The sequence below is a fragment of the Geotrypetes seraphini genome, chromosome 2 (genome assembly GCF_902459505.1).
Source record: "Geotrypetes seraphini chromosome 2, aGeoSer1.1, whole genome shotgun sequence".
In the NCBI taxonomy this organism is placed as follows: domain Eukaryota; kingdom Metazoa; phylum Chordata; class Amphibia; order Gymnophiona; family Dermophiidae; genus Geotrypetes; species Geotrypetes seraphini.
In genome coordinates, this window is record NC_047085.1 from 64,908,985 (window position 1) to 64,925,029 (window position 16,045).

A 16,045-nucleotide genomic window follows, 5' to 3' on the forward strand; every position below is an offset into this window, starting at 1 on the left:
CCGTAGCTTGTTTTAAGAAAGGTTTGGACAAGTTCCTGGAGAAAATGTCCATAGTCTGTTACTGAGAAAGACATGGGGGAAGCCACTGCTTGCCCTGAATCAGTGGTTTGAAATATTGCTGCTCCTTGGGTTTTGGCCAGGCATTAGTGACCTGGATTGGCTACTGGGCTTGATGGGCCATTGGTCTGATCCAGTAAGGCTTTTCTTATGTTCAAAACTCATTGTTCCCTTAATGATCAACGCTAAACAAGTTTTAACCTGTTTAGTGCTGAAATATTTCAGCTATCGTTGCTCAAAATAGCTAATCATGTTCTTTTCCATGGTTTCTAGCAGCCTCCAATAATATTATATAAATAAATTACAACGAGCTCATCAGTATTAAAATGAACACTCTGATCGATGCCCAGATGATGCACAAAATGAAGAGCCGGTTTTAAATACTCCGAAATCTCTGAGAGGTCTGGAGGTGCTGGTAGTGTTTAAAAAAAAGCACCCTGAACAGCAGCTTTTTAAATTTTTAATGGGCACAAAAGTTGTGTGTGTGCTATACATGCACAATATCTGTCTCCATTTAAAAAAAAAATTGTCATGTTGGGTTCCCCCCTCCACCCCGACAACAGCCCACATTCCCCAAAGTTGTTTAAAAAAAATAAATAAATCAGCAGGAGGAAAGCCTACACCCTGAAATTAACGATCAGCAGGAGGGATGCCCATTCCCTTCTGCCGCCGGGGTCCCACCATGAACCCCCGCCCTAATGTACCTCTAAATTGAAGATCGGCGGAAGGGATACCCACTCCCTCCTGCCACTGGGGCTCTATCTCTAGGTGATTTCTATGGCTTTGCAATTATTCTGCAGATATAGCCTCTAAAACTCGCCTTAGCAGGCTTTCCTTCAGAGAGAAATTTGGTGAAGATTTAGAAAAACTGGTTAAAGATCTTGGAGATAAGTCTTGGAGATTGGTGGGAGATAAGCCAGAACTTTCCTCTCATTCTATTTTGGGTAGACCAAAGTTCCATGATACTAAATAGTAACTATTCAGGTCAGATGGATTCTTATCTGCATGTTTGATCTTCTTTCTTTTGATCTGACAAGAAAAGTCTAGGACATGGTACAAAAGCCTCTGTTGCCTCTAGATTTTCTTAAAGTGATGAGTGGTAGATCCATCTCTTGAGAATTCAAATTGGAAGATGTCTTTCTGGATTCATTGAGAAGTGAGCCCAGGTGGCTTCTGATCCCTGGGTACTGGATGTGATAAGGTTATAAAACAGAGCTTTCCAACCTTCCCATAAATTCTTTTGATATGTCCATGTTGCATGCCCATCAAGAAAGGCTATGTGCTTGACTCTCCAAAGACACTGGAATTAGGGTTGGTTTTCAATTAAAGCTAATTGAGTTTCTTGCTCAATTACCTTATTTTTTTCTCTTTTGTTTATTCCCCATTCTTTTTTTATTTGTACATATGTTGCCCGTTTATAAATATTATGTTTTTAGAACCCCTGAGGAAGGCTTGAAAAAGCTGAAACATGGCCTGTGTAGGGTCTGGTCATCATTATCCATGCAGTGTACTTACATTGTATGAGTTTTACTTTTAGCACATTGTGATATTTTTGAATTGTTTCTTGTACCAATAAACTTTACAATTTTATCATCTTGGAAGTCCAGGATCTGGCTCCACATTTTGTTTTCAGTACTACTTGATCTTTGTGGTACCTAGGTCCATTCTTGTGGCTGGTTAGGACCATCCTGGTGACGTAGGCCACCCCACAGTGGCTTTAAAAACCTGTTGGTTAAAAAAAAACACATTTCTTCCACTTACATCCTTAAGAGTAAATTAACACCTAAAAGATTAAGAGCTTATTCATGTTCTGTGTCCATTTTTTACAGAGGGGTTGTGACTTCCAGGGCTGAGGTAAATTAAGTCTTGCTGCAGGAAATTTCTAGAAAAGCAGCATGGACTCCTCTATGTATTTCAGCTAAACATTATAGATTTGATGTTACAGAAATGATGCAGACTTTATTGCTGCAGTAATTAATTCAGGAGTTTGTTTCCTATCCACAGTAAGGGGTGCTTTCTTACATCAATAAACACTGAGTAGAAAAGAATAATATCACAACACACATTCTGTTTATTCTCTTCTATTGAGGAAGAAGCAGCTAAATATCATATACCAATATTGGAGAAAAAAGGACCTCACAATTTATCAAGGAGCTTATCATAACAGTAAAGCTGAAAGCAATAAGCTCATTCTTCATCATAGGTCAGAAAAAACTACACACCTGCAAAAATGAAACTATATAGGCTCCTCTTCTACAATAGGCAAAAACCACTAAGCTACAAACCAAACAGGTTCATGTAAAGTGTATTATGGTGTACAAAATATTTTTTATAAATGGGGCAATCAAAAACGAAAGAAAGAACTTAGCTCTGGTCTAACAGCACTTCATTGTTGAAATTCCGATGTCCCTTTTAACATCAACACAGTCCCATTTTCATATTCCATCCACAATTGCTTGATCCCAAATAGAAAATGACGGGGACAAATTTTCCCCCATCCCCCATGAGCTCATTTTCCCATCCTAGCGAGTTCTTTTCCTGTCCCTGCCCCATTCCTACAAGCTCTGTCCTCATCTGCACAAGCCTCAAACACTTTAAAAATCATAAGTGTCTGAGGCTTGTGCAGTTAAGGCAGAGCTTATAGAAATAGTACAGTGACAACAACAAAACTTATGGGGATGGGAAAATTGAGTTCCTGTGAGGACAGGGAAAAATTTGTCCCTTTATCATTCTCTAGTCCCAAATCCCTAAGGGGGGAGGAGGGTGTTAAACTGTAGATAAAAATAAATCAAATACATATGGCTGCAATTACTGGAAAAACATGGCACCGGCATCATTCTGAAATAACATCATTCACTGACATTATGAATAGCGCTCCTCCTAGAGAAAAACGCTCCGTTCAGTGGCCTGATTCAGACTGGAGGGAGTAACAATTGTAATCCAAATATCCACCGCTGTTCTTTCTGGTATAAGTAACGCCGAATATTACTCTGGCTAGCTGTCACTTTTAGCTGTTCAAGCACCCAGCATCGAATAGAAGAAAATGAGTGCTGTTGTAACAGGCAGTGCTCCACTGAAGGTTCCATCAGTTTCTTAGCAGCAATATAGTGTTGGTGTTCAGTAAGATGAACTTTTAGCTGTCTTGATGTTTGACCTACAAAAGAGACCGCAAAGACAAATTAATAGATAAATTACATCACAGGAAGTTCAAGAAGAGTTAGCATAAAGATGAATCTCAATCATATCGTTGTCAGCTTGCTAGCTTTCAACCAATTGGTCCTCAGAAAACCAGCTGGGTCAACAGACTCAAGCTGGCTAGACTCCTCATTAGTCCCTTTGGTTCTTTTATGTATTTTTTTTATAAAGATGAAACATTTTATTAGTTCTCATATCTCTAAATGTAGAGCCCTCAATCATCATTGGGCATGCCATACAGTGGCCACAGCTCTGGTGACCTACAGAAGCCACCCTCCTCGTCCCTTCAGCTGTCCGAGTGTGGAGTTGGTCCAGAGGAAGGCTACTAAAATGGTGTTTGGTCTTCATGATAAAGCATATGGGGACAGACTTAAAGATCTCAATCTGTATACTTTGGAGGAAAGGCAGGAGATGGGAGATATGATAGAGACATCTAAATACCTATGTAATATAAATGTGCACGAGTTGAGTCTCTTATTTGAAAGGAAGCTCTGCAATGAGAAGGCATAGGATGAAGTTAAGAGGTGATAGGCTTCGGAGTAATCTAAGGAAATACTTTTTTACAGAAAAGGTGGTAGATGCGTGGAACAATCTCCCTGAAGAGGTGGTGGAGACAGAAACTGTGTCTGAATTCAAAAGGGCTGGGAATAGGCACGTGGGATCTCTCGGAGAGAGAAAGAGATAATGGTTACTGTGGATGGGTAGACTAGATGGGCCATTTGGCCTTTATCTGTGTCCTGTTTCTAGGTAGTCACTTAAATTCATATTTCTATTATATGCAAAAATAATGTTTAAATCTTTCAATAATGAGTGTGCTCAGATGTTGCTTAATTACTCTCACCATTTCTGAAGTATGAAGTTTATTTCATACTGCAGGTAGTCATGTTATTATACACATGTCTTTTTTTGTTGAAACAAGTATTCTCTATGGTTCCAACAGGCTCTTTTAGCTGCCTTCTCCACCATTGTTTTCGGGTACCTCCATTTTTGGTGGGGTGAAGTTTTTTTTTTCTGACCTATGAGGAATAGTGAGCTTACTTTCTTTCAGCTTTGCTGTTATCCTTGATAAACTGTGAGGTCTCTTTTAACTGCTTCTTCCCAATAGAAGAGAATAGATGGAATGTGTGTTAGTACATCCCATTGGTTCTAGACTGGTCTACTGGAAATGATGAGGTTCTAATGTTCTTTCCGTGAGTTTCATCAGGTCGATCCTGACTTCCCCCCTGGTATTCTTTTTGGTCCTTTTTCTTTTTTTGAAAAAAAGTCTTATTTCTTACAGTTTGGTAGTTATTTTAGACCTCTGGATTCCTTTTTTAAGATTAAAATAAGGAGAGTTGCATTCATTGTTTTGTTATGTGAAAACTGTTGAATGTGGGGTGCAGATGACCTTTATAGGGCAGAGCTTACAAGGGATTGGTCTGTCTCTCCATCTGCTGGTTATATGGGTACAGCTCTTGGTTCTGGACTGGTCTGGTATACCCAAGGAAAGAAAATGAGCTATCATTAACAAATTTCTTTTTAGCTTGATATTCCGTATTACAAAGTTGTTGTAAATGCTTATTACAGTGCAATAAGTGAGACATTCTAGACTAGTGGTCTCAAACTCGCGGCCCGACAGGTACTTTTTGAAGCCCTTGATATGTTTATCATAATCACAAAAGTAAAATAAAACTGTTTCTTGATCATATGTCTCTTTAGCTATAAATTACAATATTATTATTAAGACTTAGCCAAAAGGAAAAATTTATAAACTATAAAGAGTTTTACCTCATGCAAAATTGTCATTTCTTTAATAAGGCATTAAATTCTGAGGCCCTCCTAGTACCTACAAATCCATAATGTGGCCCTGCAAAGAGTTTGTAACCACTAGACCATAGGGTTATTTCCCCTTTACTCACATGAGCTGCAGAAGAAATCCATTCCAGATTTTTACTCTGCCACCAGAGTACATCACAGGCTAGTTTAGCACCCTCTAGCAGTCTTTTCATCTGCAAGCATGACTGAAGCTGTGTGGATTCTGCTCTCCCCATTTTATTATTTTAATTCGATGTAGTTTTGTCCCTTTCGTGGGTATTTTCACATTTGAAATGGATTTGAAGCTCTGCCTGCTTGAGAATTCACAGACTTCAGTCTGTAGCTGACAAGCCAATTCCTTTGGGGTACCTGTTAGCCAGTCTGCTTAGTCGTCCTTGGAGCTCAGGGCCATCCCTGACACATTCTCACTCCCTGTTAAGTGGGGGGGGTCAAGCGCAGACTTTGTAGAATGCTTAGGGGGCCAGTGGTCTTATGCAGTGCGCTGGCTGCATTTCTGCGCATCTGCCCATCCTGGTGTGCATCCATTGGTCCACAGGGGTGGAGGCATAGTCAGACAGTGGAGTTTGACTGTCAGCCTGAAGATCAACTTGGAGGATGAATTTCCAGTAGTGTTGCAATGAATTCTGAACCAGCCATTGAAAAGGCTGAAAGCAGCTGCAGCAGCTCTGTGTCTAGTATCCGTGAGTACAGAGGAGTTGACAAACTCCAACAATGATCTTTAAAAAGTTAATTTTGAGAGGTTTTGAAGTTTTCTTAGTGTTCCTTTGTTTTCCCCCACCTGAAATATATTTGTGTAATTTTTTAATTTCAGGATTTACCGTTTTTAGGGCATTTGGCACAAATTTGGGTCCAGCAACCATCTTGGATTTTTAACAATCTTTTGTTTCAACTTTTCCCTGCTTCTTTAAAATTCAAAATTTTGCCAGGAAAACTGCTGGAATGGAGTCCTTAGGGTCTCCTAGTATGGATTTATAACAAATTTGTGCAAAATTGCCGCCTTTACAGCGTTTTTGCACCACGTGGTGCTTTGGGGGGGGCAGTAACTAGTTCAGCCTCCCCTTCACAGAAGCAGGTGATTACACGCCCATTGGGGCGACCACATTTGTTTTCGGAGCTTGGTTCTGCGGCTTTGTCTGTCTGCCGTGAGGTGGGCTCTCTGCAGCCTAAGAAGTGCAAGTATAAGTCATCTAAGGGTGACTATGCCCCAGTGTCTAGATACCTTTTCAGAATTTATGAGATTTTGCTGATCTGAATTTTACTCCAGGGGTCCTACTGCTAGATGCTTTTCTGTTCCCCCTGCTATGTATCGCTGTGGCTGAGCGCCATCTGTTCCTTCTTCCCAGACTGTTTCAGGGGTTCCAGCGGCTGATCCGAATTTCCCTGATCCTTTTTGAACAGTGATTTGGGAATCTGGACTTGAGTGCTAGATCCGCAGATCCCTTTGGGGCTTCGGATCTTAGAGATGATGCGACTGTCAGGCGCTTGTTTCAATTTGAGGCACTACCGGATCTAATTGCTGCATTTTTACAGGAGTTGAGTGTGGATACCCAGCTCACTCCTTTCATTTCTTCAACTTCTTCTCCCTGGCTCTGCAATGTTTGTTCGCAATCTGCAACCTTTCCTGGCATCCGGATATGAGTTCATGGTTCCGGAGCAGTTTGACTCTCAGGCAAGTCCTTTACGGAATGCTCGGGCTATGTCCAGCTTGCATCCTCAGGCACAGGAGTGTCCGCAGCTTTTGTGGCAGCCCAAGGTAGATTCCCAGATGGCTCAGGTGACCCAGCGCACCTCTCTCTAGTGACGGAACAGTTGTGTTAAAAGCTATGCAAGATAGCTGGGTGGATGTGGTTCTCCGGAAAGTTTTGAACCAGCTAATTTAGGCATTGGAGCTGCGGTAATAATGTGGCTCGCGCCCGTCTAGCTCAGCTATGAAGGTTTTTTTCCTCAGCTTTTGTTGGCTGAGATGGACTACATGCTGGATGGCTTCTATGACCTTTTGAAGGTGCTGGCAAAGGTGTCAGCGTATTCTATTTTGGCCTGCCGAATTCTCTGGGTTTGGCAGTTGGCTGGTGATTCCACCTCCAAGGCAATTCTGGCACGGCTACCTTTTCAGGGGCAATTGTTGTTTGGCAAGGATATGGTTGATTTTATGACTTTGATAATGGACCATCACCCAAAGACCTGATAGTAGAGCACAGCCTAAGGGTGCTGGGCATCCTCCTTTTCGTGGCTCCTGACAAAATTTTGCGGCTAGGGGGTCATTCTCGGAGTTTCGGCCTGCCTGGATACACATTATTAAAGTCCAGTGGGTCATGGAATTTATTCAGTTGGGCTATAAGCTGGATTTGCCTAGCCTTTGTCAGACTAGTTTGTGTCTTCTCCTGTTGGGATCCCAGACACAGCGAGCTCAGTCCAGGCTGCTGTTCAGCGCTTGATGGATATTTAAGCAGTAGAGCCGGTGCCAAGTGATCATTCGGGTTCAGACAGATACTCTGTTTACTTTATCATTCCTAAGATAGGATCAACAGATTGGAGACCACTTCTGATTTTGCAGCACTTCCTTCCGGCTCTCAAGCTTCCTCGGCTCTGGATGTAGAGATTGTAGGATGTGGTTGGTCCTTACAGCAGTGGCTCCAGGGGAATTTCAGGCCTCCCTGGATCTTACTGAGGTGATTTTGTACATTCCCATTTTTCCAGATCACCGCATCATGTGCTAGATCAGCATTTTCAGTTTTCGGCCCTGCCCTTTGGGCTGGCGACAGCACCCTTCACCAAAGTGATGGGAGTAGTAACAGCTCTTATGAGGAAGATGCAGTTACAGGTTCACCCTTATCTGGCCGCCTGATTGCTCAGAGCGCCCTTGGTAAAGGGGCGCACTACAGTAGTGACAGTGCTCCGCTGAAATGTCAACATAAATAAAAGAAAAAAAAGCCATCTGATGCCCACGCAGTCACTGGAATAGTCAAAACTGTGGCAAGCCATGTTTATCTGCCCAAAGCTTGGACACAGAAGCTCTGGGCACAGATTTTAGAGATATTGAAGATGGCGGTGTGGGACGTCATACAGATTCTAGGTTCCAGGATTGCCAAACTGGATGTGCTTCCCTGGATGAAGACACGAATGCGTCCTCTTCAGATTGCTTTCCTCTTTCTCTGGGCCCCCCACTGAGATGTCTTAGAGCTGTCTGCCGTGGACTCTGGAGGCTAGAGTGTGTATGACTTGGTGGCTTTGTGTTCAATCACTCTGCCAGAACATTTCATTAAGCATTGCCTCCTGGATTGTAGTTACCATGGATGCCAGCCTTCATGGCTTGGAGGACTTTTGGACTCAGTAATCACAGAAGTGGTCAATCATTGTTGGCATTGGTCTCTTAACCGTCTGAGAGGAGCCAATAACTCTTCCTTGGCTCAAGAGGCTCGACTTCTTTTCCTTTAGATATAAAGTGATCTCCTGGCGCTGACGGTGGTGCATGTGGCCGAAGTGGCCAACATTCATGCAGACTTTCTCAGCCATCAGTCTAGAGTTATGGGCAAGTGGACCCTAGCGCAGTAGGTGTTTTGGGTGATCGTGAGCCCCGCCTCGACCTCATGGCCGCAGCGCAAAACAAAATGTCACCACGCTTCTTCAGTCGTAGATGTTCTAGAGCAGTGTATCGCAAACTGTGTGCCGTGACAAATTAGTGTGCCTTTTGAGATTTTAAGTGTGCCGTGGCTCACAAGGCAGGAAGAGAGGCTCCGGCACCAGTGTCAGCAGTGTTGCATGTATCTGCTGGGACTTCTGCCTTCCTCGTCTTCTGCCCCTCGTCTCCTTTCCTCCTTGTCTCTACGCCCTCAGACCAGTGGCAGCTCTGTGTGCTTTCAACTTCGGCATACAGCTGCCATTAGCAGTAGTTTAGCCCGGTTTCATCAGGCAGCCTTTGCTAGGCCGGCCTGCATCGCATCATCAAAGAGGGCCAGCCTAGCAAAGGCCCCAAGGTTGCCTGATGAAACCAGGCTAAACTACTGCTAGTAGCAGCTGTGTGCCGAAGTTAAAAGCACACAGTGAGCTGCCGCTAGCAGTGACAGGAGAGGTATGCTGGACAGGGAAGGGAGAAAGGGTACTGCTGGGCAAGGGGGGGAGGATGGAAGGGAGAAGTGATAATGTTGGACAGAGTAGGGGGAAAGGGAGAAGGGGTACTGCTGGACAGGGGGGTGGTAAAAGGAAGGGAGAAGAGGTGCTGCTGGACCAGGCAGAAAGGGAGGGAAAGGAAAGTTGCTACACACTGGAGGGGAGAGTGAGATGGTGCATGGGGAGAGAGCATGTTGGGTTGGAGGGTGGGAAGGAGGGATGCCACTTGAGGGAAGAGGCAAGGACAGAGAGAAAAAGTGTGCAGGAGGAAGAAAGTGTTGGACTCATGGAGAGGGCGAGATGGATGGGGAGGACAGAAAGGAGGGAAGGAGAGAAGGAGAAATGTTACACTCTGAGGAAGGGGGACAGGGCAGAGAGTGAAAAGTTGGACTCATGGAGGGAGAGAGAGATGTTGATTGGGGGAGGGAAGTAGGACCAGAGGAGAAGCATGCAGGAGGAAGAGAGAAAAAATGTTGGACTGGTGGAAAGGAGGGAGAAATGTTGGACTGGGAGGGGGGCCAGAAAGGAGGAAGGGAGATGGACTGCAGGGGGCAGAAAGGAGGAAGGGAAAGAGAAATGTTACACTGGGGGGGGGGGAGGAGGAGAGATGACTAAAGGAAGTGAGAGATATCAGACCATGGAATAGAAGGGAAGGAAGGGAGTCTGGTAGCTCTATAGAAATAATAATAGTAGTAGTAAAGAGAGATGCCAGATTAAAGAAAGGTGAGGAGAGAGATGCCAGACTGGGAAGGGGAAGCTACATCAGGAAGCCGGAAGGATAAGCTTTTTATATTGATTTTATTTGCAGTGCCTGAGTCCTTTGGTCTACACCAGGGGTGCCCAATACGTCGATCGCGATAGATACGGGCTCCGTGATAGACTCGTGTTGCCGTCCTGATCTACGGGCCGATCAGCCTTCCTCTCCAGTGTTCTCCCTAGGGCCTTTTAGCTGGGCAGTACGCCCAGCTGTCATCTGCCGCTGCTGAACATTAAAAAAACCCAAAAAAAAACCGGCTTGGAGATTTCAGCCTGTAGCGAACTTATGCTCCGGGCTCTAACGTGTGCGTGCCGGCTTCTCTTCTCTTCCCTCCGAAACCGGAAGTTATGTCCGGGGGTGGGGGAGAAGGGAAGCTGGCATGCACATGTTGAGAGCCCAGAAGCAAGCGTTCGCTACGGGCTAATGCAGGAGAAAGGTTAGTGAAGCATTTGTTCTTCTTCCTGCCGGGTCCTGCCTACTTTCTGTTTCCGCGAAGGCAGGACCCGGCAGCATTTCCCCCAATAGGTTGATCACGATCTTGGGCTGATCAGCCTTCCTCTTCCTGACGGCAGAATTGACGTCGGGGGGAGGAATGCTGGTTGGCTAAAGCAGGGAGAGCTTGGGGCCTGTTATTGGTGGCGTTTGGTTCCTGGTCCCCGATGGCAATGGCAGTGGCTTGGGGGAGGGCAGGGAGAAAGAAAGAAAAATGGCAGGCAGGGAGACAGAAGGAAAGAAGAGAAACAGAAAAAAAAGAAAGGGAGGCAGAGAGAAAGAAAGGGCAGGGAAGAGGAAGGAAAAGTTGGGGGAAGGAATGAGGTCTGGAGGAGAGGAAGCATACAGGCTAAAAGAAGGGAAGAAAGATTGTACGCACAGTCAGAAGAAGAAAGTGCAACCAGAGACATGAAATCACCAGACAAGGTAGGAAAAATGATTTTATTTTAAATTTAGTGATCAAAATGTGTCTGAATTTATATCTGCTGTCTATATTTTACACCAAGGCCCCCTTTTACTAAACCGCAATAGAGGTTTTTAGCGCAGGAAGCCTATGAGTGTCGAGAGCAGTGCTGGGCATTCAGCGCAGCTCCCTGCGCTAAAAACTGCTATCGTGGTTTAGTAAAAAGGGAGGGGGGTATATTTGTCTATTTTTGTATGGTTGTTACTGAGGTGATAGTCATCTGCTTTGACCTCTTTGAAAAACCCTGTAATAGGAATGATAATTAACATTTTCTATGTGTACAGTGTACTTTGTGTTTTTTTAAAATTTTATTGTTGGTAGATCATTTTGACTTGGTCATTTAAAAAGTAGCTCGCAAGCCCAAAACGTGTGGGCACCCCTGGTCCACACACTTGATGTTGAAAAAAGGCGTTGCATCCAGATGTTGCTTAGTTTTTACAGAAATATCTTTGGGTCCGGCTGCCCATTAAGAATCCACTCCCAGCCTGGGACCTTAATATGGCGCTATTTGGCTTTGCCAGGGTTCCTTTTGAACTGCTGAGGGATGCTTCTTTCTGGAATTTAATACTCCAGGCTGTTTTTCTGGTCTCTCTCTCTCTCTTATGTCCGTAGGGTTTCCAAATGGCAGGCATTGTGGTGTTGACACCCTTTGCTTCGAGATCCTGAGACTGGAGTTTCCCGGCGGACAGTTCCATTTTTGCTGAAGGTGGTTTTGGCTTTCCATGTCCATCCGGAAGTGTGTTTGCCTGTTGTTCAGCTAACTGGTTCTAATCATCAGGATCATCTGCTAAAGAAGTTGGACATGCTCAAGGTGCTCCTGCATTATTGGCGGGTCTCTAAGAGATTTGCTTTCTGACCACCTGTTTGTGGTGACTCATTTTATTATGCGGGATTTTCCTGCTTCTAAGGCTACGATCTCGAGGTGGATCCCTAGAGCCATTTAGTCCACTTACATTTTTGTGGGGCAACTGTCCCCTATTTCTGTTAAGGCGCATTCTGCCAGGAGTGTAGCTTCTTCGTAGATGGAAGCTAGATCTGTTTCTCCTGAGGAGGTTTGCAGGGCGACGACGTAGTCTCTTCACACGTTTTCCAAGTTCTAGAGTGGATGTTGCTGCCAGACAGGACTCTGCCTTTGAGTCCTCAGTCTTGAGGGCTGGCGCAGCAGACCCACCCTAACTTTCTTTGGGACTGCTTTTGTACATCCTTATGGTCTTGAATGTCTCACTTAGTGCCCTGGAAAAGGAGATTATGTACTTACCCTGATAAGCTCTTTTCCAGTAGATAGGTGAGACATTCTAGACCACTGTTCTTCAACCGCTGGTCCACGGACCAGTGCGGGTCCGCAGAAAATTCCTACCGGTCCGCAGAGGGCCGGCGAGATCGATGCGGTTAAATTTCCCGTCAGCATCTCTTCCCCTTTCCCTTCCAGGGCTTAGGATCGGCTGCGGACAGCAAAAAGAAACACAGAAGCCGTGGGACTTTTACTCTTGCCTGCATCACTATAGGCTCTGCCGATTCTGATCCCACCCCCCTCTGAAGTGACTTCCTGTGTTTGAGGGGCAGGATTGAGACCGGCAGAGCTTATAGCAAATTGCAATGCAGGCAAGAGGAAAGGTCCTGCAGCTTCTGTCTTTGTTCAGAGTTCTGGGCAAGGGAACTGTAAGTAAACTGATGCAAGTTAAGAACCAGGCTGCTTCCAATTTAGTGTCAGTTTATGGTGAGACCAGCCATTGTGACACTGGGGTCACTCTGGGGCCAGCAGCCAAGGGAGGGAATAAGAGATGCTGGATTCCCACGTGTTGTGGGAAGGGGATGGTAGAGAAGGTGGGGGGATTGGTGTGACAGAAGGGAGATGGTGGATCCCCTTGGGGAAGGATAGTTATTGGAACTAGGTGGGAGTTGGAAGAATAGGGACACAAAGACAGATGCTGGACCTTGCAGAGAGCAGAGAGACATGGAAAATGCTGAACAGGAGGGTGGAGTATGAAGACAGAAGTAAGATGTTGGACATGGGTAGAGGGAGTAGGGAGACAGAGGGGATATGATGGACATGGTGAAGGGGGAATAGGGAGACAAAGAGAAGATGCTGAATAAGGAATGGAGGGAGTAGGGTGATGGAAGGTATCTGCTGGATTAAGATGGGGAAAAGAGGGGAGGTACTGGAATACGTTCAATATAAAATCATAACTAAGGCTTGTGCAGATAGGATCAGATGGTTTGCGGGGACCGAGCTTGCAGAGACGGGGCGGAAATGTGTTTTTTTTTATTTCAGTCTTAGTAGTTTGCCGGTCCACAAAATAATTATTTTATTTCTGCCGGTCCACAGGTATAAAAAGGTTGAAAAACACTGTTCTAGACACCCCACCCTGTCTTTGCTGTGCCTCTTTCAGCTACTGATTTGAGAATTTAGTCTCCTTCTGCTATCTATTTCTTGGAGACCAGTCAACCCTTTGGGGATTAAGACAAGTTTGTGGGAGTAGTTCTGAACACCTTTGACGCCTCTGTTGGCGGTTAACAGTACTGTTTCGTTGTTTGAGCAGAACAATAGTTTAGTCTGTCTTTACAGGTGCCTTTATTTCACACATGAGTGTGTCTCTATGCTTGGGTACTGACTGCTAGAGTGCGCTAAACTAGCCTGTGATGTACTCTGAAGGCAGAGTGAAAAACCTGGAATGGATTTCTTCTGCAGCTCATACAAGTAAGGGTAAATAACACTTTGATCTAGAATGTCTCACCTATCTAACTGGAAAAGAGCTTATCAGGGTAAGTGCATAATCTCCTTTTTTACAGATTTTTCCTCAGATGTTAAGGGTTTTCAGAAATTGGTTCACATGTAACTCTTCTTTTTTACAGAGAAAATGGGGCGGATAGTATCTTGGACTTGGGTTTATTAGACTCATCAGAAAAAGTACAGGTAAAGATATGTCTGTGAAATCAATATTACACATACAATAGTGTGCCATAAAATGACTTTGTTTTCTTTAGCTTACAGATATAATATGGATTCTAATGCAATAGGCACATCATTCTGGAACATTTATGTTGTGTATTTCTGATCGTAAGATCCTGTGTACAGAGCCTCATTTACATTTTTCTGCTCCACCTCCCATCCCTCTGGGCTGTCCTGTAATTCCTCAATTTTATCGTTTATTAAACTTGATATACTGCCTTAGTTGCAGCACAATTCAAGGTGGTTTACAATAAAATATATCAAATAAAAGCAAAATAAAAAGGAATGCCATTAAAATAGGATAGTACACTGCATTAAGGGACATCTCTGGCTGCAGAGAACACAGACTCTGAGGGCAGTAGTCTGTTGCCAAGAGACAGCCTGTATTAATAGTCCAAGAGCTCAGGGACCATTCTCTTGGGAGCAAGGCTCCCTCCAGGTTTGTCTGCAGTAAACTTGTGTGCAGGCTGAGTGGCCCTGTGGCATTTTGTTTTTTTACTAGAATCGGGTGTTGACTACATTTCCTCCCCCCAACAATGTATGTGAGTTCCGGTGGGAGTTGAGGTCTCAGTCTGGCCAGTTAGACTGAGGGCAGTCTGCGGAAGCAAGCTATCCAGATGTCCAGGCTTGTCTGAGGCAGAAGTTCTCTTGCTGCAGCACCAGCATGGCACAGTGAGTAAGGCTGTGACAGCCTATGAGAGAAATCATATTGGGGGGGTGTTCTTTAAAAGTAATTTTTGAAGATTTTTGGGGCTAGGGACAAGGTTCCCTCACCTCAATTCCTGTTCCCTAAATTTTTTTGACCCCCCTTATTTAGCTTCCACTAGCAAGTTTTGGCGCTAAAATAGTGGCCATCTTGGATTTCCCAATTTTGAAATAAAAACTTCTATCTGCCTCAGAAACACCTCAATTTGGCCCAAAATTGGTCTGGATGGACTCCTCTGGCCAGGATACTAAAGATTCATGTCAGATTTACACTGGATGGCTGACTGAGAATCATCTGTATGGCACGGGAGCTACTTGCTTAGCCACCTCTAGTCCCTCTGGACATATGGATTCCCTTTTGGATTGAGTTCCAGGTCAGAAATCCTGGCTAGAGCTGGGAACTGGCAACAGGGCATCCCTGACAAAGTGCAGCCGTGCATCTACCATGAAAACCCAGAGTGGACCACAAGAGCATCTGCCAGAGCCTTTTGAGCATCTTAGTCTGGCTTTTGCTACAGAATTTATAAGCATGATGTATGAAGTGTACCTAAATTACAGTGGTCATTGACCCCTTGGGAATTGCAATGGGATTTGTGCCAGGGGGTTATTCCCTTTACTACTAATAATAATAATAATTTATTCTTATATACCGCCTAACCATCAGTTCAAAGCAGTTCACAACAAGAAGAGGCTGCACAAACAGTGAATTACACATACATGAACATCAATGTTTCTCAGAAAATACAAATTGCAATTAAGTCACATATTTACTGGAGCAATGGTCTACTATTTAGCAACTGAGTTTTAATATCAAAAGAGTAAGGAACCCCTATAATAAACTATCCAATTAATCATAAGATATAAAGAGCATGAGTAGAATGCGCAAACGTGATTAAATATTAACCATTAAACTATCACACATAAAATTATTTATTTATTATGTTCTCAATATTTTCAAATTTAATAATTGTCAAAACATTTAAAACATATAATAAGATAAAAAGACATAGACAACATCAGACACAAATACAAATACCAGTGCAGATAACAAATAAAGAATAAATAAAAGGTTGGTCCACAGGGTATGCTCTATTCAAGGCCCAAACGGGCACAAAACAAAGTTAAACAAATACTTAGCTGAAAAGTCCAAAGAGCTAAACATGATAGAAGAGCAGCCCGGCCATCCTGGAATCAAATCAGTTCAGTACAAGTTGTAGAGTTCGAAGTCCAATCAAAAAGTAAAGTGCTGATGTGCAGTAATAACTTCAATAATGTGCAATATCATTTCAATTCATTCCAATGATGTGAGGAGATTAGAAACTCATTCCAATGATGTGAGGAGATTAGAAATAAGTGTAGAAAGGTGCCATTAAAGATGGTATCAAAACGTTCCACATTCGTCCAGACACAGGACAGGGCCTGGACGGCAACAAAATACCTTGCTCTTCCTCAATACAGGCCGTGTTTCGATAAGGTCTTTATGAAGAGGAAAAACAGAGCGGGT

General features: G+C 43.9%; 1 protein-coding gene across 8 annotated transcripts in view; it reads left to right on the plus strand.

The window, feature by feature from the left end:
* The window catches only part of UBR5 (ubiquitin protein ligase E3 component n-recognin 5), a 1,080,924-nt gene that overhangs the window by 924,766 nt on the left and 140,113 nt on the right, over positions 1-16,045 (plus strand). For all 8 annotated transcript variants that reach the window (XM_033933084.1, XM_033933089.1, XM_033933086.1 and 5 more), the window contains one exon: positions 13,740-13,800. In XM_033933084.1, the coding sequence (XP_033788975.1) occupies positions 13,740-13,800 (61 nt within the window). The remainder of the gene's footprint in view (positions 1-13,739; positions 13,801-16,045) is intronic.